Consider the following 26,798-nt stretch of genomic DNA (forward strand, 5'->3'; position numbering starts at 1 on the left):
TTCTACAGGTATCTCCCCCAGCTAAGACCCCATGTCAACAGGTACAACTGACACTCCCCCTATTCAAATCTGCTACTACAGATGAAGTTGCTAAACTCCTTTCTGTCGCGCACCTAACCACCTGTCCCCTGGACCCTATTCCCTCTCTAATGCTACGGTCACCCTCTGACCCCATCCTACACTCTCTAACCCACATCTTCAATCTCTCCCTCACCTCTGGCATCCTCCCCGATGCTCTAAAACATGCACTGGTCACCCCTATACTCAAAAAGCCGTCCTTGGACCCTACCAATCTTAACAACCTACGCCCTATCTCCTTGCTCCCCTTTTCCTCTAAACTCCTTGAACGCCTGGTTTACAACCAACTGAGTGACCACCTCATTAAAAACAACCTTCTTGATCCCCTTCAATCTGGATTTCGCCCTCAACCCTCCACAGAAACTGCTCTTTTAAAACTCACAAATGACCTACTAACTGCAAAAAACAACGGACACTATTCTGTACTCCTACTTCTGGATCTTTCAGCTGCCTTTGACACGGTTGACCACCCCCTCCTCGTCAAAAAACTTTTATTCCCTCGGTCTCCGTGACTGTGCTCTTCAGTGGCTCTCATCCTACCTATCCCAACGCACCTTCAGTGTCACTTACAATTCTACTTCCTCCACTCCTCTTCCCTTCTCTGTCGGGGTCCCCCAAGGTTCTGTTCTTGGACCTCCTTTTATTTTCAATCTACACCTCTTCCCTGGGTCAGCTGATAGCCTCTCATGGCTTTCAATATCATTTCTATGCTGACGACACACAAATCTATCTCTTCACCCCTCAACTCACTCCATCAATCTCCTCACGCATCACTAACTTACTAACCGCCATATCTGTATGGATGTCACACCACTTCCTCAAACTCAACTTGTCCAAAACCGAGCTTATAATATTTCCTCCCCCACGTGCCTCTTCCCCTGACTTCTCTGTCAAGAGCAATGGCAAAACCATCTACCCGTCCCCACATGTCAGGGTGCTAGGTGTTATCCTGGATTCTGAACTCTCCTTTCAGCCCCACATCCAATCACTTTCCAAAGCTTGTTGCCTCAACCTCCGCAACATCTCTAAACTACGTCCCTTTCTAACCAATGAAACCACAAAGCTCCTGATTCACTCCCTGGTTATCTCTCGCCTTGACTACTGCAACTCGCTCCTCTTTGGCTTACCTTTTAAACATACTATCCCCCCTTCAGTCCATCATGAATGCTGCTGCCAGACTCATCCACCTTACAAACCGCTCAGTGTCTGCTACCCCTCTCTGCCAATCCCTCCATTGGCTACCACTCGCCCAACGAATTAAATTCAAAATACTAACAAGTTACAAAGCCATCCACAACTCTGCCCTCAGCTACATCACTAACCTAGTCTCAAAATACCAACCTAATCGCCCTCTCCGTTCCTCCCAAGACCTCCTGCTCTCTAGCTCCCTCATCACCTCCTCCCATATCCGCCTCCAGGACTTCTCCCGAGCCTCGCCAGTCCTCTGGAATTCCCTACCCCAATCTGTCAGACTGTCTCCAAATGTATCCACTTTTAGGCGATCCCTGAAAACTTTCCTCTTTAGAGAAGCCTATCCTGCCTCCATCTAACAACTGCACTATTTTCTCCATTAGCTCATCCCCCACAGCTATTACCCTTTTGTATAACTTGACCCTCCCTCCTAGATTGTAAGCACTAACGAGCAGGGCCCTCTGTTTCCTCCTGTATTGAATTGTATTGTACTTGTACTGTCTTCCCTAATGTTGTAAAGCGCTGCGTAAACTGTCGGCGCTATATAAATCCTGTATTATAATAATAATAATGTATAGGAAGAGCTTCCATGTAATAGGAAAAGAGTAAAATTTTTAGGAAGAGTTTCCATGTAATAGGAAAAGAATACAATGTATAGGAAGAGCTTCCATGTAATAGGAAAACAATACAATGTATAGGAAGAGCTTTCATGTAATAGGAGGAGTACAGTGCACTTGTAGTGCAAAGTGGATTTTCCTTTAGTAAATAACCCCCTGTATCTCACAAGTAAGTACGCCCTTCGCATTTGTGTAAATATTTTATTCTAACTTTTCATGTAATGACACTTTGCTACAATGTAAATTAGTGAGTGTACAGCTTGTATAACAGTGTAAATTTGCCGTCCCCTCAAAATAACTCAACACACAGCCATTAATGTCTAAACCGTTGGCAACAAAAGTGAGTACACCCCTAAGTGAAAATGTCCAAATTGAGCCCAATTAGCCATTTTCCCTCCCTGGTGTCATGTGACTTGTTAGTGTTGGTCTCAGGTGTGAATGGGGATCAGGTGTGTTAAATTTGGTGTTATCGCTCTCATACTGGTCACTGGAATTTCAGCATGGCACCTCATGGCAAAGAACTCTCTGAGGATTTGAAAAAAAGAATTGTTGCTCTACATGAAGATGGCCTAGGCTATAAGAAGATTGCCAAGACCCTGAAACTGAGCTGCAGCACGGTGGCCAACACCATGCAACAGTTTACCAGGACAGGTTCCACGCAGAACAGGCCTCGCCATGGTTGACCAGAGGAGTTGAGTGCACGTGATCAGCATCATATCCAGAGGGTGTCTTTGGGAAATAGACGTGAGTGCTGCCAGCATTGCTGCAGAGGTTGAAGATGTGGGGGGGTTAGCCTGTCAGTGCTCAGACCACACCCCGCACACTGCATCAAATTGGTCTGAATGGCTGTTGTCCCAGAAGGAAGCCTCTCCTAAAGATGATGCACAAGAAAGCCCACAAACAGTTTGCTGAAAACAAGCAGACTAAGGACATGGATCTCTAGAACCATGTCCTGTGGTTTGATGAGACCAAGATAAACTTATTTGGTTCAGATGGTGTCAAGCGTGTGGGGCGGCAACCAGGTGAGGAATACAAAGACAAGTATGTCTTGCCTACATACAAGCATGGTGGTGGGAGTGTCATGGTCTTGGGCTGCTTGAATGCTTCCGGAACTGGGGAGCTACAGTTCATTGAAGGAACCATGAATGCCGGCATGTACTGTGATATAATGAAGCAGAGCATGATCCCCTCCCTTTGGAGACTAGGCCCCAGGGCAGTATTCCAACATAACAACCCCAAACACACCTCCAAGATGACCACAGCCTTGCCAAAGAAGCTGAGGGTAAAGGTGATGGACTGGCCAAGCATGTCTCCAGACCTAAACCCTATTAAACAGCTGTGGGCATCCTCAAATGGAAGGTGGAGGAGTGCAAGGTCTCTAACATCCACCAGCTCCGTGATGTCATCATGGAGTTGTGGAAGAGGACTCCAGTGGCAACCTGTGAGGCTCCGGTGACTTCCATGCTCAAGAGGGTTAAGGCAGTGCTGGAAAATAATGGTGGCCACACACTGTTGTTGCCAGCGGTTTAGACATTAAAGGCAGTGTGTTGAGTTATTTTGAGGGGACAGCAAATTTACACTGTTATACAAGCTGTACACTCACTACTTTACATTGTAGCAAAGTGTCATTTCTTCAGTGTTGTCACATGAAAAGTTAGAATAAAATATTTACACAAATGCGAAGGGTGTACTTACTTTTGTGAGATACAGGGGGTTATTTACTAAAGGAAAATCCACTTTGCACTACAAGTGCACTGTACTCCTCCTATAACATGAAAGCTTTTCCTATACATTGTATTGTATTCACTTTTGTGAGATACTATATATTATGTAATGTACTAGCACAGATCCCTGCTGAGCAAGGTCCACCCTGTGTGAAAGGGGCCTTATTGTCAGGGTCTTCTGTTTTGTCCCCATCTCCTTTGCTCTGTCCTCATGTAGCTTATTTAACTGCCTCTGTCTTTTTATTTATTTATTTATTTTTTTCTTGCTCTATGTCCCCTTCTCTGTCCCCATCTAATCTTCATGTGATCACGTCTAGAGCATCCCCATGATACAGCAGGCTCTACAATTAGAACACAGACAGTAAGACAGAATGAGACACCTAAGCCTTGCCCTACCTTCCTTTTGAGGATCGTCATCCATGCCATTCCAGCTCCTGTGCCTGCTGGCCCCGCCCCCTGGTCTCAGCCCCTCCCTTTGGTCTGACTCCACTCCTTCCGGGCTCCTCCTCATCTCACTTGCCTCCAGTTTAGCGGGGATTGCCTCTGTGCTGGACTGGAGGTGGTACTCCATGGGAGGGGATTGTTCATAGGGCGTGCTCGAGGGAGCGAAGGGAGTGTTTAGAAACGAAAGGCGATTGTCTGCCCTGCATCTGACAGAGGGGAGGAGGGGTTGGGAGAGCAGATGGAAGTGTATGGAGGCAGCAGCTAAAATTCACAGCACCGGGGCTGTGCTGCCTGTCACTGTCTGCTGTTGTGAGCTAGGTAAAGGTGCGTCACGGATGTTCCCCACCTCCTCCCTCCCAGCAGCCCTGGCTGCCTAGTTTGCTTAGCGGTAGCGCCGGCCCAGAGTACAATGTTCAGGAAGAAGAAATATTGCTATGCTCTGATGTCACAGCAATCCCTCACATACACGTAAAAGCCAGTAAATTAGAATATTTTGAAAAACTTGATTTATTTCAGTAATTGCATTCAAAAGGTGTAACTTGTACATTATATTTATTCATTGCACACAGACTGATGCATTCAAATGTTTATTTCATTTAATTTTGATGATTTGAAGTGGCAACAAATGAAAATCCAAAATTCCGTGTGTGACAAAATTAGAATATTGTGTAAGGGTTAAATTTTGAAGACACCTGGTGCTACAAACTAATCAGCTGATTAACTCAAAACACCTGCAAAGGGCTTTAAATGGTCTCTCAGTCCAGTTCTGAAGCCTACACAAATATGGGGAAGACTTCAGATTTGACAGCTGTCCAAAAGGCGACCATCGACACATTGCACAAGGAGGGAAAGACACAAAAGGTTATTGCTGAAGAGGCTGGCTGTTCTCCGAGCTCTGTGTCCAAACACATTAATAGAGAGGCAAAGGGAAGGAAAAACTGTGGTCAGAAAAAGTGTACAAGCGATAGGGATCACCGCGCCCTAGTCAAGATTGTGAAAAAAAACCCATTCAAAAATGGGGAGATTCACAAGGAGTGGACAGCTGCTGGAGTCAGTGCTTCAAGATCCACCACCAAGAGACGCTTGAAAGACATGGGTTTCAACTGCCGCATACCTCGTGTCAAGCCACTGTTGACCAAGAAACAGCGCGAAAACCGTCTCACCTGGGCTAAGGAAAAAAAGAGCTGGACTGCTGCTGAGTGGTCCAAAGTCATGCTTTCTGACAAAAGCAAATTTTGCATTTCCTTTGGAAATCGAGGTCCCAGAGTCTGGAGGAAGACAGGAGAGGCACAGGATCCACGTTGCCTGAAGTCTAGTGTAAAGTTTCCACCATCAGTGATGGTTTGGGGTGCCATGTCATCTGCTGGTGTCGGTCCACTCTGTTTCCTGAGATCCAGGGTCAACGCAGCCGTCTACCAGCAAGTTTTAGAGCACTTCATGCTTCCTGCTGCTGACCTGCTCTATGGAGATGGAGATTTCAGGTTCCAACAGGACTTGGCGCCTGCACACAGCGCAAAATCTACCCGTGCCTGGTTTACGGACCATGGTATTTCTGTTCTAAATTGGCCAGCCAACTCCCCTGACCTTAGCCCCATAGAAAATCTGTGGGGTATTGTGAAAAGGAAGATGCAGAATGCCAGACCCAACAACGCAGAAGAGTTGAAGGCCACTATCAGAGCAACCTGGGCTCTCATAACACCTGAGCAGTGCCAGAAACTCATCGACTCCATGCCACGCCGCATTAATGCAGTAATTGAGGCAAAAGGAGCTCCAACCAAGTATTGAGTATTGTACATGCTCATATTTTTCATTTTCATACTTTTCAGTTGGCCAACATTTCTAAAAAATCCCTTTTTTGTATTAGCCTTAAGTAATATTCTAATTTTGTGACACACGGAATTTTGGATTTTCATTTGTTGCCACTTCAAATCATCAAAATTAAATGAAATAAACATTTGAATGCATCAGTCTGTGTGCAATGAATAAATATAATGTACAAGTTACACCTTTTAAATGCAATTACTGAAATAAATCAAGTTTTTCAAAATATTCTAATTTACTGGCTTTTACCTGTATGTGCTGCAATCATTGTTTAAATACATACGTGGGACTTGTGTGCACATTTGCGTGTGCGCTTTATTTGATATTTAATTCAAATTCAATTTTTTTACGTTGTTGTTGTTTTTTTTTTTTTTCTTATTGAACCCTATAGCTATAACATGGGGGCTAACAAGCCACCTATGTGATAGCATGAGCAGATTTCTGGTCCTCTTTATGGAGACATGGGGGGGGGGGGGGGGGTCGGGGATCCCCTGCCCTCTGCTGTATACGGGGCCTTACACTCACGTGACTGTCAAGTTGGGGGCAGTGACTGTGTGTGTCCAGCCATTGTGTCCTAATTTACATCAATGGGACTGCCTGCACGGGGATGTACAGTAACACCTCCGCGGCAAACCCTCCCCCGGCCCCCACATTGCAAGGGCCAAAAGCTTGGTTTTGGCATAGTGTACACTTGTGCTTTTGGGGTTACAGCTGTATTTTTGCCATCCATCTTAAGTTGCCCGGACGGGGTTACATACATGCTTTACTTTAAGCATGGCAAACATGGGTGTACTTAAATATGGCTGCACAGCAACCACAAGCCAAACCATATTCAGCTATCAAAAAAAGGAGCATTCGGGAGGGAGCAGTATTGCTTTTTGAATGCATATTAGCTGCCCCTGCACCGCTCTGAACAGCGATCCGCCGCACACTGTCTTTTTAAAGAGCATTGCAAGTATAAACAAGCCCTTTGTGTAGCGTTGTTTTAAGGGCTAGTTTACTATAGCGTTGCTCTCTGATCTGAAATCTGTGCGCATTTGACAGGTGGCGAGGTGTTGTATCACCTCCTTTCCTCTTGCTCTACACCAATGTTCTTCAAACTGTGGCCCTTTGCTTGCCTTTATCTGGCGTTTGGTGCACTAATCCTCTAATGGACACCAATGATAGGAAACCATTCCTCCCCCTAAAACCGGTGACGGGACCCCATTTCTCCCCCTGACACCGGTGACGAGAAACTATTTCTTCCACTGACACCGTAGACGAGAAACTATTTCTCTATTTTCTATGCAGCGTTTCTACTCCCGTTGGCCACAGTCCGGTACTCCTAAAACATGCTCCTGGTACTCGGGCCACTTCCCTTTTGGTGCTCCTTTCTGCAGTGACACTCATGACCTTGTCACGTATAATGCAGGTCCAGCAGTCCCTTATTGTAAGTGAGCATGCTGAAGGGGTAATGGGATGGTAAAACTGCAATTAAGGGAACCCTAGATAAAAATGATAATTTACCTCTTGCAGTGCTTTAAAGGAGAAGTCCAGCTGAAGCTCATTTCGCTGTACTTCTCCTATGGATCACAGGAGTGCAATTCGTTTTACACTCCTGTGACCCATTTTCAGTAGAGAGGGGACTCAAGAACCCTCTCTGTTGACGTCACCAATGTCAGACCAGGCACCGCGTCATCCGGACCACAGAGCCAGGATCTTCGACGTGCCTGGACTGACAACCGGCTCAGCCTCTCAGCAATCTGCTGAGAGCCTGAGATGACCGCTCTGCCCCCTTAACAGCTCAGCGCTCCAATGAGGGAGGAGGGAGAAGAGCAGAGAGCTGTGACTGACAGTCTACAGTTCTCTGCTCATGAAGCTGTGAAAACTGAGTAATTGGTAGTTTCCGATTGCTCGCTTCTCAGTGCAGAGGCACCGGGGGACAGATGCAGCATCGGATCCATGCTGCATCCACCTAGGTAAGTATGAACAGGAAAAAAAATTCTTTACTGCTCTTTTAAAGGGTAGTTTAATTATTCCCCGGAGTTCCACTTTATAAACACTTGTGGCTTAATCAGTCATTTTTTTGTCATATTAATTCTTCATGGTCCACTTAAAGTGTAAGTAAACCCCCCTATCGTTTTCAGCCAAGGAAGCTGCCATCTTTGCCTCTGTTTAATCTACAACTGTTATGATGCTGCACATGTGATCAGTGATGACACCAGCCATTGGATGGTTTCTCAGTTTGGTTGAGAGCACAACCAATCGGAGTGTAACATTTCCTGCATGTGCCGGAAATGAAACTGTTTTATGGATAGGTTTACTTCCGCTTTAACTGGGGGTGTCGAGGAGTGTGTGTTTGACCACATACTTTGTGATAAGGCCTCCTTCACAGGGGTAACTAGGGGCATACACAGTATTCTAAGCTAAAATCAGCAGATTCTTGCAGCTGGGATCATGGGTGTATGCGAACAATGGCGGCTACTTGAGGTTGAGAGGAGCTGCCTCTATTTGCATGTGTCCACACTTGTAGGGGTTACCTGCAGTTAGGGACAAATGTCTAAGCCTGGATGTATCTTTCTGCATTCAATGGCAATCATCTGTCTCTAAAAACAGCATGTTTTGGCCAGGTTCACACTGGTATGACACGACAGTCGTACCACTTTGGATCAGACTTTGCCCTGCGACTTGAAGTCCGACATGCATCCGACTTCAATGAACAGGGATCCGACTTTGATCCCTGACGATACCAGGCACTGTGTTTATGAATCTTTAGGGGGAACTCCATGCCAAATTAAAAAAAAAGGGGAAAAAAAGCATTGGTTCCCCCTCCAAGAGCATACCAGGCCCTTCGGTCTGGTATGAATTTTAAGGGAACCCCCCACGCCGAAAAAACGGCATGGGAGTCGTCCCGTTCCCCCCCCCTCCAAATCCATACCAGACCCTTATCCAAGCACACAGCCTGGCAGGTCAGGAAAGAGGGTGGGGACGAGCAAATGCCCCCCACCTGAACTGTACCAGGTTGCATGCCCTCAACATGCTTTGGGGCAAGGGGTGAGCTCTGTGCCCCCCCACCCCAAAGCACCTTGTCCCCATGTTGATGAGGACAATGGCCTCTTCCCTGGCCCTTGGTTAGCGGGCGGGGACTTATCAGAATCTGGAAGCCCCCTTTGACAAGGGGGCCCCCAAATGCTGGCCACCCACCCTATGTGAATGAGTGTGGGATACATTGTACCCCTACCCATTCACCTGAAAAAGTGTCAAAAATAAAACGCAGCATACAGGGTGTTAAAGTAATTTATTAAGGCAGCTCTGGCGTCTCTTCCGGCTTCTCCCCTCTCCGGGTCTTCTCCGCTGATGTCTTCTAGCCCCCTCCAGTTCTTCTCCTGCTGTCTGGGTCTTCTCCGCTATCTTCTCGCTCTAATGCCCAGCACGCGGTGTGCCACTACTTATATTGGCATGGGGCGGGGTCACCGTGTAACATCATCCGGTGGCCCCCGCCCCATGCCAATATGAGTGGCACACCGCGCGCTGGGCATTAGAGCGAGAAGATAGCGGAGAAGAACTGGAGAGGGCTAGAAGACATCAGCGGGGGAGAAGTCGGGAGAGAGGCCAGAGCTGCCTTAATAAATTACTTTAACACCCTGTATGCTGCATTTTATTTTTGACACTTTTTCAGGTGAATGGGTAGGGGTACAATGTATCCCACACTCATTCACATAGGGTGGGTGGCCGGCATTTGGGCGCCCCCTTGTCAAAGGGAGCTTCCAGATTCTGATAAGCCCCCGCCTGCTAACCATAGGCCAGGGAAGAGGCCGTTGTCCTCATCAACATGGGGACAAGGTGCTTTGGGGTGGGGGGGCACAGAGCTCACCCACCCCCCATGTTGAGGGCATGCAACCTGGTACAGTTCAGGAAGGGGGCATTTGCTCATCCCCACCCTCTTTCCTGACCTGCCAGGCTGTATGCTTGGATAAGGGTCTGGTATGGATTTTGGCGGGGGGGGGGGGGGACGGGACGACTCCCATGCCGTTTTTTCGGCGTGGGGGGTTCCCTTAACATCATCCGGTGGCCCCTGCCCCTTATGACGTCACCGCATGGGGCATGATGAGTGGTGACGTCATAAGGGCGGGTCTCCGGTGACCCCGCCACATGCCTAATATAAGTAGTGGCACACCACGCACCCAGCATTAGAGCTGGAGAGAGTGTTGAGACAACATCAGAAGAACAACAAAGGGAGAAGACAGCAGAGAAGACCCAGCAAAAGAGTGAGACGATAGCGGAGAAGACAGTGGACAGAGGGGGAAGAACGGAGGGGGATGGAAGACATCAGCGGAGAAGAACCGGCGGAGGCAGAAGACATTAGTGGAGGAGGCAGAAGAGCCGGAGAGGGGAGAAGAAATTGGAAGAGACAACAGAGCTGCCTTAATAAATTACTTTAAAAACCTGTGTAATGTGTGTTTTTTTTTTTTTTTTTTTTTGGGGTAAATGGGTAGGGGTTCAATGTACCCCATACTCATTCACATAGGGTGGGGGCCGGAATCTGGGGGCCCCCTTGTTAAACAGGGCTTCCAGATACAGATAAGCCCCTACCCGCAGACCCCGACAACTAACAGCCAGGGTTGTCGGGGAGAGGGCCTTGTCCTCATCAACCTGGGGACAAGGTGCTTTGGGGTAGGGGGCGCAGGGCCCCGCCTGCCCCAAAGCACACCCCCCCCCCATGTTGAGAGCATGCATCCTGGTACGGTTCAGGAGGGGGGGTGCTCACTCGTCCCCACCCCCTTTTCTGATCTGCCGGGCTGTGTGCTCGGATAAGTGTCTGGTATGGATTTTGGGGGGACCCCAACACCGTTTTTTCGGCGTGGGGGGTTCCCCTGAAAATCCATACCAGACCGAAGGGCCTGGTATGATATTGGAGGGGAACCCATGCTGTTGATTTTTTGTTTTTTTAAATTTGGCGTGGAGTTCCCCTTCAGGATCCTCAGAGCACAAGTCGCATGCCAAAGTCGGGTCAGTTAAGACCTGCGATCCAACTTTGATCTGACTTCAGTGATATTCAGTGGGCTGAAGTAGGATCAAAGTAGTGCAGGGAGTATTTTCAAAGTTGGACCTACTTGTGTCGGACCAGTTAAGACGGCTCCCATGGGGAAATATTGATTTTCACACGTCATGCGACATGAGCTCCCAATGTTGGAGCGTTTGTCGTACCAGTGTGAACCCGGCCTTACCCACGGACAGCCACAGCTGCTGTTAACTTGTTATTCACACGGGCAGAGTGGCTGCAGCTAAACATAAAGGTGATTCTGGCTCCAAGAATCCACTGATTCTTGCCACTAGAATGCGCAGACCAGCCCTAATCATGTGAATGAGGTCTAAAAGATGTCCCTTTCCTGTCAGAAAGTTGGAAGCTATGGGTTTGGTATATCAAAAAAAAAAAACCCAAAGGTTCTGGACCCATTTAGAATGTGTATATCTCCTTAAAATGAGATAACCTTTGAAACTGAGTTAACGATAAACAGTGCGATCTGGAATCAGTCTGTTAGGTTGAAGAATGGGCAGAAGAGGAGGAATGCACACATCGCAGGAAAACACAACCCTAGTCCCTGCATGCAAGAGTAGCGCCATAGGATGCTGCAAGAAAATGTAGGCACCATGAAACAGGAAACCTGGGGCCGTGACTGTGCACTAGCTTAACTGGAACATAGACTAGTGATAAAAGATAAAGATGGTGCATACTCAGTAAGTGATTAAATTAGCTGCTGAAAGTCCAGAGGGTGTAAAATCACTTTAATAATTTTTTAACCCTGGAGGAACCTTTAAAAAACTCTTGGGTGATCGCCGCTGCTAAAAGTGATTATACTTTTTTTTTATTTTTGCTCACCGTTCTTGTGATCATTTTGACCCCACAGGGTGAGAACTTGCATGGAGCCCCAGATCGAGGGAGATTATCAGTGGTCTTGTATGTCTTCCATTTTCTAATTATTGCTCCCACAGTTGATTTCTTCACACCAAGCTGCTTACCTATTGCAGATTCAGTCTTCCCAGCCTGGTGCAGGTCCACAATTTTGTTTCTGGTGTCCTTTGAAAGCTCTTTGGTCTTCACCATAGTGAAGTTTGGAGTGTGACTGTTTGAGGTTGTGGACAGGTGTCTTTTATACTGATAACAAGTTCAAACAGGTGCCATTAATACAGGTAATGAGTGGAGGACAGAGGAGCCTCTTAAAGAAGAAGATACAGGTCTGTGAGAGCCAGAAATCTTGCTTGTTTGTAGGTGACCAAATACTTATTTTCCACCATAATTTGCAAATAAATTCTTTCAAAAATCAGACAATGTGATTGTCTGTCTGGATTTGTTTCCATAGTTGAGGTATACCTATGATGACAATTACAGGCCTGTCTCATCTTTTTAAGTGGGAGAACTTGCACAGTTGGTGGCAGACTAAATACTTTTTTGCCCCACTGTATGCTTAGTGTAGATATAACCCATTACATTGGTGATCTGTTGAAAATTACTCCGTTGTATTGGTGGTTAGTGTATGTGAAAGATTAGTTCATCATAGTTCTAGGAACCCCTAGTAACCTTTTGAAGGAACCCTAAAATTCTACCAAAGGCTGGTCTAGGCTGGTCCCCTACTGGAGTGTTTTCCTATAGCTGTCCCCTTGTGATTAGTAGGGGTAGGTAAACGGAGCACCCGGTATCCACCTAGAGGCAAAATGGAGGTGCATATGTAGTCGATGTATTGAAAGTAGCAAAAACTGATCAAGCCAACAGTTTCGGGGGAAGAAAGATTCCCCCTTCTTTCTTCCTTCTTTTTTTTTTTTTTTTTTTTATTAAATTTTGAACGTTTCAATACAAAAAATATAAGGCACAGGTACAAGAAGGAGTGATGAAATAAAACAATAAGGGAAATGGAAAGTAATGATGGATCGACAGACTTCTGTAGATGGTGTGGATGCATCCCGCAGTTATCAAGCATAAGGCATAGTCGCTTAGTAGAAAGAGGTTGAGTATGGTTCAGGAAGAGTGTAAACATAACACAGTAGTAACGCCTATAGGCGGGTCTCAATCGACAGTTATACATACTATCAGGGTGAAAATTATCCTATTTTTGCTCGGTCTGCGTTTTCCCAAAAAGAAACCAAAGGAAAGAAAGGGGGGGGGGGGGGGGAGAGGGAGGAGGATAAGTGTATAGTAGAGTTTTTCCAACCAGCTAGACTTGGCACTCGAGGGTCCTGCGCAGACTCGGTCCACATGGCGGGATTGTCCCATCCACTAAGGGGGTTCCACCCAGAGGTACCAAGCCCCCCATACTGCCGTATGTCTAGCCATACGATCTATGCAGGCCAACATAGACTCCATGAGTTCTACATCTTTAATTCTGGCATAGAAGTCCGAAAATGTTGGGGGTGTCAGTTTTTCCAGTGCAACACCACTTAGCACCTTGCCGCTGTGAGTATGTGTGTGGTGAGTTTTTTTTGTTGGTCCGGGAAGTTTAGGAGGGAGAAGGCCGAGTAGAAACAGCTTAGGGGAGAGGGGGATCTCTACCTCAGACAACTGCAGGAGAAGGCTCTGTACTGAACGCCGGTAGGGCTGAAGAGCTGGGCAGTTCCAGTAAATATGGAATAGCGTGCCACGGTCTCGATGGCATCTCCAACGGCAATCCGAGGCCGAAGGGTATATGGTGCATAAGCGAGATGGTGTTAGGTACCAGCCCGGGAGCACCTTGTAGGTGTTTTCTTTGTAAAGTGTACATATAGAGCTTTTAGCTGCACAAGACCATACAGTTCTCCATTGTTCAGAAAACAGTTCTTCTCCAAGATTTTCTTCCCATTTGAGTTTAGACTTTTATATATATATCCGAGATCAGTCCTCTGTGAAGGGCCAGATAGGACCACTCTTTCAAATGGGGAGAGTGTGGAGAACTGTAGGGTCAGGGCGATGGTAAGAGTGTAGTCCCGTATCTGGAGGTACCCCAAGAAAGCAGTGTGGGGGAGGTTGTGTTTGGTTCTAAGTTCGTCGAAGGGTAGTAATACCCTAATTACCGGGTTCACTAGATGTCCGTAGTGGAAGAGATTCTTCTGTAACCAGGGTGAGATCATTTGGTGGGTTAGGCTATCGGGTAACTTAGGGTTATAGAGAGAGGCTGTGACTAAGGAGGCCTCGGATTGGAGGGGGTTGCTACGATTCAGTTGTTTCCATATGGAGCACGGTAAGCTCATAGTGTGTCATAGGGATGTGGAAGGGAGATCAGCGTTTGCGTTCCACAATAAATTGTTCGAGTGGATGGGGGCTATCCATAATTTTGTCTATTTGGGTCCATCGATTGTAGGCCGGAAGAGTGACCCAGGATGCGATTGCTCTCAACTGGGCAGCATGGTAGTAGCGGATGAGGTTTGGGAACGCTAAACCCCCCTCGTTCCGGGAGGCATAATGTATCGAGCAAGCTAGGCGGTGCTGCTTTTAGTTCCATGCAAAATTTAAAAGATCTGTCTGGAGTTTCCTAAGCTGTGCTGGTGGGATGGGCACTGGGAGGGTCATGAAGCAATACAGTATTTTAGGTAGTATGGTCATTTTGATCGAGGCTATACGTCCAAGCCATGATATTGGATAGCGTCTCCATGACTCCCCCTTCTTTAGGGCTGGACAGTTGCTGGTTCATTTGGTGGTGGCAGCAAAGGGGGGAGACTTTGTTCCCCCGAAACGTGTTGGCTTGATCAGTTTTTGCTACTTTCAATAAATTGACTACATATTCACCTTTATTTTGCTTCTAATTGGATATAGTTACCTACCCCTACAAGTATGCGTGGAAACGGCCTTGTGGCCATACCCAGAGGTAGCAGCCCAAGCCCTCAAAAAGGTCCCACCGCTTCCCTTCCGTTAAGTTGGGCCAGAATTATTGGGAACAAACTCTCCCAACCCACCCCCCACCATCACCCACTCACAGATCCTCAACTGAGTGAGTGAGTCTAGCGTGATCTCCAACCTTTAAGAGCTACCATTGTGATTAAGTCCTTCAAGGATGTTCTCGGCCATGTTCACACAGAAGTCTATTACCAGAACATTTCACCATGTAGAAAAAGCATACTATGGGGCATAACAAGTTTTTGGATTGTGTTTTATGTTTCTTATTTTGTTTGGTATTATTCAGTAAAGCATTTATTCTCCTATTCCTGAGAGTTTCTAAATCGGACTTCCAGCTACATAGTTAATCCAGTTGAAAAAAAAAAACGTCCATCCAGATCGACAAACAGCTGTTTCTTCATCTTTTTCTTTGGTCAGTTTGCACTGGTTTCAGATTGCAACTGTAGATAAAAATTTTAAGGCCTCTTTCACACGAGGGATCCGTATGTCCGTTTTTCATCCTTCCGTTTTCGGATGAAAAATGGACATACATGTATCCCTATGGAGCGTCGGATGTCAGCGGTGACATGTCCGCTGACATCCGACCCGCTCCGATCCGAAAAGTGTAACGGAGGCAAACGGTGTGCAGCGATGGACCTGTCATCTTCCTGCTCAGCGGGGATCGGCGGAGCGATCCCCGCTGAGCAAGCGGGTGTTCACGGGGCGGATCATCAAAAGAAAGAGCCCTAAGGCTTAAAAACTCGCTGGCTTTTTTTTTATTCAAGAACTATACAGTTCCTGCCTTAGAGCAATACATTTATACAGAAACTACAGAATGATTAAAAAAAAAAAAACTATTATCCTACAGAGGTGTAGGAACAAGGGCAGCAGAGGTTCCAGGTTCAACTAAGCCTTGGCTACTGGTAGGGTTGATAGCCATTTTCAGACACCAACTTTATTGCAATTACTCCCCAGGGTCAAAGTCAAACTTACAGCTCCTCTGTGCTGAACGATTGATATGCTGTGCACTCCCCACTCTCTGACTGGCTAACACAGCTAGGAGTCTGTAAGAAAAGTGTCAAAATAGACCTATTTTTATGGAAAATGCACTTTGAACAGAAGAATCGATTACTACTCCTTATGTCATTAGAGGTGGTTGAACTCTGAAAGATGCTTCCTGCGAAGGAGAAGACATATGTTGTGGGTCGTTGGCTTATAAAAGTTGAGTGAGGAGTAGAAGGGTTATGAGGGTTTTACGTTTTAAGGTACAGGAGGCAATGAAGTGGATGAGTTTGCTGCAGTGGGCTTATAGGAATTGGGCATATTAAAGCTGAATTCCAGCCCTACCTTCAATCGTGCGCAGTTCTACAGTCTCCTTTCTTGTACTGAAAATGCTTCGCTGATTGCACTGCACACCACAAGCTTCCCATTATATTATTTATTGCTTTTATGTTCCCTGTTTGATGAGATTATCTTCCCTAACTGTGGTCATGAACAAGAAGTGGTGGAAATTCAATCCTGCGGGGTCATCCTGACAAAAAGTTGGAAGTTCATGCTGTGGTGGTTATCTAGACAAGAAGTAGAGAAAATCTGTCCTGTGGGGTCACTGGGACAAGAAGTAGAAGAAATCTGTCTTTTAGGACAACTGGGACAAGAATTGCAAAAATCTGTCCTGTGGGGTCATCAAGACCAGGCATGCAGGAAATCTGTTCTCTGTGGTCGTCAGGACAAGGAGTGCAGGAAAGTTGTCCTGTGCGGTCATCAGGACAAGAAGTTAAGAAAATCTATCCAGTGGGTCATCGGATGCAGTGCAGGAAATCTGTCCTGTGGTGGCAAAATCTTGCACTGGACACTCTTATCATCAAGTGCAGCTTTTCTCCATATCAACATTGTAGAAAAAGGCAAGGATTTAAAGCGGGGGTTCACCCACACCGCCAAAAAAAAAAAAATATTAAAAGCCAGCAGCTACAAATACTGCAGCTGCTGACTTTTAATACATGCCCACTCACCTGTCCCAGGGTCCAGCGATGTCGGCAGGGGACGCCGAGAACCCGCTCGGTTCTCGGCACCTGCCGCCGCCATCCTAGGTGAGGGAATCAGGAAGTGAAGCGTTGCGGCTTCACTTCCCGGTTCCCTACTGCGCATGCGCGAATCGCGCTGCGCGTCCCTAGTGGTCCCCGCTCTCTCCTGGGAGCTGTGTGTTCCCAGCAGACAGCGCGGTCGGGACGGGAAGAGGCATAGACTCCCATGGGAGTCTATGCCAGAAGTGAGTGCAAATACCTGTCTTAGACAGGTATCTGCACCCCCCTCCCTCCTGAAAGGTGCCAAATGTGACACCAGAGGGGGGGAGGGTTCCGAAAAGCGGAAGTTCCATTTTTGTGTGGAACTCCGCTTTAAAGCAAGGTTGGCTAAAGTCCTTGTTAGGCCTCATGTGCACTGGACATTTTCACAGCTGCTGTCTTTGGCTTCAGACTTTTTTTCTACAGTCAATAAACTCCCCATCATGTTATCTTTTTTGTATATTCTTTTTTTTATTGGTATAGGTTATTCGGGTTAAACAGCCTTGTTAATTATTACATTTTTACAAAAGTTGGTATCTCCGCCTTACATTTTCAATACATTAATCTGTATTAGACATACTATCCCTCTTCACAAAACCTGAAAAGAAAATTTCAAAGTTTAGTGGATAATTAAATCTCTCTCTCACCACACCACAAAGACCAAAAAGGTACCAAAGATTTCACCCCAGGTGCTAGGAACTGCAGTCTTGCCTCCACACTGTCATCCTCACCTGAAATGCCAGATATGGCAAGCCAGGGTGAGTCATTGGAACAAATTGGTTTTCCTCCACCCTGCTGGGCCTAGAGGGAAGATTAGCGGCATTAATCGCATCCTCCATCCAAAAGGATCGGAAGCCAGGGGCGGATACCGGGGGGGGGGGGCAACTGGGGCAATTGCTCCCCCCGATAAATATTACTGACTGCCGAGTGTCTCTCTCACTGTTTAGAATCAGCAGCAGCGCCGGTGTTGTTGAACGGCCACGCTTCTGGCCTGGACTCTCACTGGTTGCTAACGCCTGCCCGCCTGGTGTGTAGCAACCAGTGATGTCATGTCAGAGCCAAGGAGGAGGAGAGGGAAGTCCCAGCTTTCAGAGTGGAGCGAGCGGAGGAGGATTTAACTTCTTCCTCCTCCACGCCTAGTGTGTGAATGTTGGCTCCACCCACCTCCTCCCTCTATCTTCTCCAGGGACAGCTCCAGCGTGGCGTGATGAGTGAGTGAGGGAGGGGAACTTCCTTGGCTGTAGAGAGGTGAGAGGATTGTATGCACTATGCATGCCACTTTTCACTTAACATATACAAACAGCATGCCTACCGATGCCTGACTCCTATCACAGCATCTGTTACACTGACACAGATCCTCAGTGTCTGGGAGCTGTCTGGGGGAGGGGTGCTGATGTTCCCCTAACCAGCAGGAGCCCGGGAGGAAGGACATCTTACATGCTGTTATGATAAGGTTAGTACATTTGTTAGGGAGGTGTTGTGTAATTATTGTGCTAGGGGACAGACTGTCAGCTTCCCCCCATGTAATGTGCTCTCTTGTGCCCAGTGCCCACCATGTCATGTGCTGTGCATTGCAGTGCCCACTATGTTGTGCTGTGCCTTGCAGTGCCCCCATGTAATGTGCTGTGCCCACCATGTCATGTCATGTGCATTGCAGTGCAACCAAGTAATGTGCTGTGCCCACTATGTCATGTGCTGTGCATTGCAGTGCCCACCATGTCATGTGCAGTGCCCACTATGTCATGTGCTGTGCATTGCAGTGCCCACTATGTTGTGCTGTGCCTTGCAGTGCCCCCATGTAATGTGCTGTGCCCACCATGTCATGTGCATTGCTGTGCCCATCATATAAGGTCCTGTGCCCACCGTGTGCATGTGCTGTGTTGTGCCCACCATGCAATGTGCTGTGTAGTACCAACCATGTCATGTGCTGTGCCCACCATATAATGAACTATGCCTACCTTGTAATGTGCTGTATTGGGCAGTGCCAACCGTGTACTGTGCTTTGCCCACCATTTAAATGTGCTGTATCCATGTATCCACCATGTAATGTGTTGTGCCAACCATGTAATGTACTGTGCTATTTCCCCCCCCCCCCCCCCCCGTGTTATGTACTATGCTGTGCCTCCCACAGACTCACCCACTCACTCCCACCCCCCTCTCTCTTTCACCCTCTCTCTCTCTCATCCCCCTCTCTTTCGCCCTGTTCTCTCTCTCACCCCCTTCACCCCCTACCACCCTCTCTCTCTCTCTCTCTCTTTCACCCTCTTTCTGTTCCCCTTTTTCTCACCCCCTCTCTCTCGTCCCCTCTCTCTCACCCCCACTCTCTCTTATTCACCCCCTTTCTCTCTCTTTCCCCCTCCCTCTCATCCCCTCTCTTTCAACCCAACCATCTCGCTATCACCCCCCCCCCCCCAACCACTGTCTCACACCCCTCTCTCTCTTTAATTTAAATTTAACAAAAAATTGTTTGTATTTTCATTTTATTTATTTCCATAAAAAGGCCCACCAAAATCCTTAGCACCAGGCCCATGTTGCTCTTAATCTGGCCCTGTAAGCAACACCTTTTTTTTTTCTGCCAGTGCCCCTCCCGAGACTAGACTCTGAATCCGCCCCTGTAGGAAGCATGTTCGATCCCCCTCCCCCACATTAGACCCTTTGCCAAGGGGACAGTGGGTAGAGAATGAGGTGTTACCCTCAGGCGATCAGGAGGAAAGACAAACCGATTACTCCTCTGCAGAGGAAACAACGGTGGATAAACCTTTTTCAGCTTCGCAATCTGAGAAATTGCTGGTTCAGTCCCTTACGGAAACGGTTCATTCCACTTTCAAGCTACCCCTAATGGAGTCAGCTGAAAGTTTGGTTTCTTCCTTGGGTTCCTTAAAACCTTCACAGCCTTTGCATGCATTTCCTGTCCATGCATTAATAGAACAGCTTATTTATGCTGAATGGGATCACCCAGTTAAGCATTTTCTCCCTCCAAAGAGATATCCCATGGAGGTGAAAGTCACCAAAAAAATGGAATGTACCAGCAGTTGACGCTGCGATTTCCAGTGTGCATAAAAGCCTAACTTGTCCAGTAGACAGTGCTCAAATGCTTAAGGATCCAACAGATAAAAGGTTGGAATTCCTGTTAAGATCCTCTTTTTCTTTAGCAGGTGGCATTACACAGCCTGCAGTCGCTGCAGTAGGCATCTGTCAATCCCTAAAGGACCAGTTTAGCCCTTAAAGAGGTTCCTGTACAGCAAGCCCGGGATTTGGCCAAACTACCAAGAGCATTATGTTTTGCCATAGACGCCATTAAAGATTCTATTCACCAGGCTGCCTGCCTTGTGCTAGTACACATGCGTAGAATCCTGTGGTTAAAAAATTGGTCAGCCGAAGCACAATGCAAAAAAAGCTCCTGACTAGTTTTCCCTTTCATGGGGATCGGCTATTTTGGGATGATTTGGACAAATACATCCAAACGATTTAAAGTGGGAAAAGTACTCTTTTGCCAGTTAAGAGAAGGAATAAACGCCCTTCATTCAAGCGGACTCTTTCTCCTGCGCCAGGGGCATCCGCCTCTAGGCAGGGGCGACGGCCTCTGGGTCAGGCCCAGGCACAAAACAAGTCCTGGGGGCGGAAACCTGCAAAACAGAATTCTAAAGTCTCATTATGAAGGGGCGGGGGAAGACTCCTGCAATACTCAGAAGTCTGGCAAGAGGAAATTCAGGACAGATGGATCATCTCTACGTTGTCTCTAGGATACAAACGAGAATTTTGGGACTTTCCACTGTCTCATTTTCTGAGGTCAAACATTCCCAAAGATCCAGGGAAAAGGCAATTTCTGTTTCGGCACTGGACCGATTACTGGTTCAAGGGGTGATCATACAAATCCCCACAGAGGAGCAAAGTTTGGGGTTTTATTCAAACTTCTTTACGGTACCAAAACCGAATGGAGATGTAAGACCCATTCTAGATCTAAAGAATCAAAATCGGTTCCTGAAGATCCACTCCTTTCGCATGGAGTCGATCAGGTCAGTGGTTTCTATCCTACAAGGAGGAGAACTTCTGGTGTCTATCGACATCAGGGATGCTTATCTGCATGTCCCTATATTTCCCGCTCACCAAAGGTTTCTGCGGTTCAAGATAGAACAGCATCGTTTTCGGTTTGTAGCCTTGCCCTTCAGGCTAGCTCTAGCACCCCGGGTGTTTACAAACGTTCTTGCCCCACCTCTAGCCAGGTTAAGGGCACGGGGCATAAGTCTTGGCGTACCTAGACGATCTATTGCTAATAGATCAATCGGTGGCTCGTTTGGAGCAAAGCGTGCGCATTACAACCAGTTACCTGGAAAGTCTAGGTTGGATTCTCAGCCTAGAGAAGTCTTCCTTAAAACTGCTAAAAAGGCTGGAGTACTTGGGTCTGATCATAGACACAGCTCAGAAAAAGGTGTTCTTGCCTCAGGCAAAGATCAACTCCATAACAGAGCTGGTGCAGATGGTCAGGTTGAAAGGAGATCCCTCCATTCGCCTTTGCATGAGGTTGTTAGGAAAGATGGTGGCTTCATTTGAAGTGGTTCTCTATGCCCAGTTCCATTTGAGACTGTTGCAAAACAGTATCCTGTCTGCTTGGAACAAAACAATTCAAGCTTTAGACTTGCCAATGCGGCTGTCCCAAAGGGTGTCCCAAAGCCTCAGTTGGTGGTTACTAACCCAGAATATGCTGAAAGGAAAATCCTTCAGACCAGTTATCTGGAAGGTGGTAACGACAGATGCCAGCCTTTCAGGCTGGGGAGCAGTGCTAGAAAAGACAACTGTCCAGGGACAGTGGTCAAGGACAGAAAGGACCTTGCCCATCAACATCCTAGAGATCCGGGCAGCAGGTCTGGCTCTAAAGGCCTGGACATGCAGGTTACGGGGTTGTCCTGTCAGGATTCAATCCGATAATGCCACAGCTGTGGCTTACATTAATCACCAAGGGGGCACCAGGAGTCTTGCAGCACAGAGGGAGGTGAACCATATCTAACTTGGGCAGAAAGGAATGTTCCGTGCCTATCAGCAGTTTTCATTCCGGGAGTAGAGAATTTGGAGACGGACTTGAGCCACCAGCAGTTGCTCCTGGGGGAATGGTCTCTTCACCTCGACATTTTTTGGGCTGTTTGCCAGAAATGGGGGACTCCGGACGTAGATCTTCTGGCGTCCAGGTCCAACACGAAGTTGGTCAACTTTGTGTCCAGGATGAGGGATCCACTCGCATGCGGAACAGATGCGTTGGTGACCCCATGGAATCAGTTCTTCAGTTGCTGCCACGACTCCTTTGCAGGATCAATCTGGAAAGAAAGCCAGTAATTCTGGTAGCCCCAGCGTGGCCCAGAAGGTCCTGGTATGCAGAAATCGTAAAGATGGCGGTGAAGGATCCATGGTCCCCTCCACTATGGCCAGACCTAATCTCACAGGGGCCGATATTCCATCCTACCTTACAAACTCTTAATTTAAGGGCTTGGCTATTGAAACCCACATTCTGAAGAAACATGGGCTTTCCGGGTCTGTTATCTCTGCCTTGATTAATGCAAGGAAGCCAGCTTCCAGAACTATATATTATAGAGTCTGGAGGGCTAATGTTTCCTGGTGTGAATCCAAGGGTTGGCACCCTTGGAGGTATATCATCTGCAGAATTCTTGCCTTTCTACAATTAGAGGTAGAGATGAAGTTGGCCTTGAGTACTATTAAGGGCCAAGTCTCGGCTTTGTCTTATTTCAAAGACCGCTTGCTACACATTCTTTAGTCTGGGGTTTTATGCAAGGGGTGATGCGGCTTAATCCGCCAGTTAGACCTCCTTTGAACCCTTGGGACTTGAACTTAATTTTGTCAGTGTTACAAAAACAGCCATTTGAACCGATACAGCATATTCCCTTAGTCCTTCTAAAAAGGAAGTTAATGTTCTTGGTTGCTATATCCTCAGCAAGGAGGGTTTCGGAATTGGCTGCTCTTTCTTGTAAAGAGCCATACTAGATTATTCACAAGGACAGAGTGGTGCTGCGCCCTCGTCCAGGGTTTCTGCCAAAAGTGGTCTTAGGTTTTCACCTGAACTAAGATATTGTCCGGCCATTGCGTTACCAGGCCTCCATGGCTCAGATCTGTAAGGCTGCAACTTGGTCTTCAGTACATACATTCACCAAGTTTTATCAGGTGGCTGTAAGAAGGAATGAGGATATCGCCTTTGGGCGCAGTGTGCTGCAGGCAGCAGTATAGGTCCTCAAGTCTGGGGGTGCCCTATGGGTTGTTTCTCCCTCCCCTCAAATAGCATTGCTGTCGGACGTCCTACATAGTGATTTACTATGGTGCTCTGTATCCCATGATGTACGATAAAGAAAATAGGATTTTTATAACAGCTTACCTGTAAAACCCTTTTCTTGGAGTACATCACGGGACACAGAGGTCCCTCCCTTTTTTTGGGATTTATGTATATTGCTTTGCTACAAAAACTGAGGTACTCCTGGTAGGAGGAGGGGTTATATAGGGAGTGAACTTCCTGTATTGGGTATACCAGTGTCCCATCACCTGAAGGTGCCTATATACCCACATAGTGATTACTATGGTGCTCTGTGTCCCGTGATGTACTCCCAAGAAAAGGATTTTACGGGTAAGCTGTTAATTTTTTTTTTAAACACTGATGCGGATAAACGTTAAACGCTATTGCAAAAACGTTGAAAAACTCACTGCAAAGCTACTGCCGTTTTTATAACGTTATTTTAATGTCCAGTGTGCATGAGCCCTAATACTTTATAAAGTAGTAGAGTACTATTTATCTTGAACAAGGTTTTGCTTTGCCTATTTGCAACTCCCAGATCAAGGGTCCTAAAACTTTGTAAACAAATAGTAAATTCACAAATTTTGGCAGTTGGGAGTAGAAAATCCTGTGATGCTTGTGGGAGTACACAAAGTTGGTGAGCAGTGTAAGTAGAGCTGCACGATTAATTGTTAGAAAATTGCGATCTTGATTCAACCCCCCACGATCTTAACCCAGCATTTCCACGATTCATACAGTGCAGAGCTGTTCTCTACTCACAGCTGTCCAAAAAAAAAGCAAACAAATGATTATCAGCGCTGCGAGATAACTATAAACAAAAGAATCTTTTAGTTATTTGGCCCCTTTCACACATACGGACCATTCGTCCGTTTTTCATCTATCTGTTGACGAATGAAAAACAGACATCAATGCATTCCTATGGAGAAACTGATAACAATGGATGATCATTCATTTTCATCCGCTTCTGTCAACATCCATTTTTTTTAAACGGATGAAAGCCCTATTTTTCATTAGTCAAAAAAACGGATGCTGGCTGTAGACAGACAAGTATGTCAGTAGTGCTGTAGTTGTCGGGATAATGTATCTGCCAAGACTACTTTTATTAACCAGGAGGCCTTTATGTTTCTCTTCCATTCAGCTTCGGCACACTGTACACAGGTTCCTCCAGGACCATCTGGCACCTAAAGCCAATGAAATCGATCAACAAAATGAATTCAAAGACCTGAGAGTGAGTACTACTGTTGTTGTTACAGCTGTAGCAGTGTTCTTAATGGTAGCTACTTGTGCACCGATGTATCATGCCTTCTTATTGACGTGTAATTGTTTAGAATTTTAAATGTGGGGGAATAACTAAAATACACAGAAGTTTGTTCCGTGTGTTATTTAGCTGAATTTGAGTTACTATTATATATTTTTATGTTTGCATAACAGCTGTAGGTGACACTACAGTAAGCTATATTCCCTGACCATTTCAATTGTTTTGTTTTTGACACAATTGGTTAATTTGTTTAATACACAAGATACAATGCCTAGTACATAATCAGTCCAGACAGTGAGCCCTGATTCACACCTATGTATTTTTTAGTGCTTTTTGCATTTTGCAGATTTGCACTAAGGGCCCTTTCACACTGGGGCGGTTTGCAGGTGCTATTGCTCTAATAATAGCGCCTGCAAACCGACCCGAAAGTGCCGCTTCTTTGTCTCCAGTGTGAAAGCCCCGAGGGCTTTCACACTGGAGCAGTGCGCTAGCAGGATGGTAAAAAAAAGTCCTGCTAGCAGCATCTTCGGAGCGGTGTATACCGCTCCTTCACCACTCCTGCCCATTGAAATCAATGGGACAGCGTGGCTATACCGCCTGCAAAGCGCCTCTGCAGAGGCGCTTTGCAGTGGTTTTTAACCCTTTCTCGGCCGATAGTGGGGGTAAAACCGCCCCCGCTAGCGGATGAATACCGACGGTAAAGCGCCGCTTACAATAGCGGCGCTTTACCGCCAACGCCGCCCCCGCCCCAGTGTGAAAGGGCCCTAAAGAACATGTTCCATAGGAAAACCATGTAAAACGGACTGCAGTGCAAATCTGAAAAATGCAAAAAGCACTAAAGAATACATAGGTGTGAACCAGGCCCGAAAGTCTCACACGTGGTATCGCCATTTTCGGGAGGAGTAGCTAAAGGTGTTTTGGTAAGTAATTCTAAGTATGTCCCTGCTGCCTGTGAGAGAAAAAAATGCCCCTTAAATACCTTGGGGTATTTACTCTCCAAAATGTGGACAGTTGGTGGGTGTTTCTACTGTCCTTATGCTCCAGGGCCTCCAAAAATGTGATGGGTAGTCGGGAAATCAGATACGTGATTTATGTTCCTACATTATGCACCTGAAAGTGCTCCTTGGATTCTGGGCCCCTCTATATGACTAGGCTGTGAAAGTCTCACACATGTGGTATCGCCATACTCAGGAGGAGAGCCAGAATGTGTTTTGGGGTTAATTCTAAGTATTACAATGATGTGTGCATGAAATACCTTCTTACTTGATAACTTTGTGTTAAAATACATTTTCTTTTTCTTTCCTGCATTTTCCAAAAACCTGTGGCAAAAAAATGATGTTTTCAGAAAATACTTTGGAGTGTTTGCTTTCCAAAATTAGGTCATTTTGTGGGTGTTTCCACTGTCCTGGTGCTCCAGGAACTCCAAAAAATGTGACAGGTAGTCAGGAAATTAGATGCGTAATTTACGTGTAATGTGGTATCTCCATACTCAAGAGGCATCACAGAATGTGTTTTGGGGTGTAATTCTAAGTATGCCTATGCTGTGTTTGAGAAACAACTTGTTAGAATGGCAACTTCGTGGGTAAAAAACTTTTATTGGAAGTGTAAAAAAAAAAATTAAATTAAAACTCATCATGCCACTTACTAAATACCCTGGTCTGTGTACTTTCCAAAAAGGATCATTTGTACTGTCCTGGCTATTTAGGGCCTCAAGAAATGAGATGGGCAGTCAGTACATCAGAACTCATCAATTTTCAAATATAGATACCATAGTTTGCAGACTCTATAAGGGCTCTTTCAGACGTGTATGTCCGCCTTCACAGACTCTGTTTGCTGAGCCGACGAATGACAGGTCCGTCTGTCCAGAGATGGACCTGTCAAAGCTCTTCTCTTCTCTATGGGGGATCGGATGAAAACGACAGACGGATGGAAAATAGGGTTTACATCTGTCTGGATTTAGCGGATCCGATGTTAGCGGATCCGATGTTAGATGTCACCGCTGACATCTGTTGTTCCATAGAGGTGAATGGAGCATCCGTTTAGGTCCTCCTGAAAAACTGACAGGCGGACCTGAATGGGGTCCGTATGTTCGAAAGAGACCTAACTTTCACACAGATTAAATATACACTAGTTTGGGTTATTTTTGCCAGAATACATTTTGGCCTAAATTTATGACTAAAGATAATTTGCAAAATTATATAACAAAAACTAAGAAAAAATGTTTTATTTATTTGTTCATATAACAAAAAATAAAACAGTGGTGTTTAAATACCACCAAAGAGAGCCCTATCTGTTTCAAAAATATACTAAAAATTTCATTTGGGTGCAGTGTTGTGTGACAGCTCTGAAATCTAAAAATTGGTCTGGGCAGAAAGGGGATGAAAGTGTGAGGTGGTTAAAAACATAGCAACATTAAAATTGCATTTAGTACAAAATGCAATAGATTTATTCTCAAAATAAATTGTCATGCAACAATTGTAAATAAAAGAAGGGAA

At 46.3% G+C, this 26,798-nt stretch overlaps 1 protein-coding gene across 1 annotated transcript in view; it reads left to right on the top strand.

Moving 5' to 3' along the window:
* IVD (isovaleryl-CoA dehydrogenase) overlaps nt 1-26,798 on the top strand; it is a 95,334-nt gene that overhangs the window by 3,605 nt on the left and 64,931 nt on the right. The window contains exon 2 of the mRNA XM_073609970.1: nt 24,184-24,273. Coding sequence (XP_073466071.1) covers nt 24,184-24,273 — 90 coding nt within the window. The remainder of the gene's footprint in view (nt 1-24,183; nt 24,274-26,798) is intronic.

The sequence above is a fragment of the Aquarana catesbeiana genome, linkage group LG13, assembly GCF_042186555.1.
Source record: "Aquarana catesbeiana isolate 2022-GZ linkage group LG13, ASM4218655v1, whole genome shotgun sequence".
Lineage (NCBI taxonomy): Eukaryota > Metazoa > Chordata > Amphibia > Anura > Ranidae > Aquarana > Aquarana catesbeiana.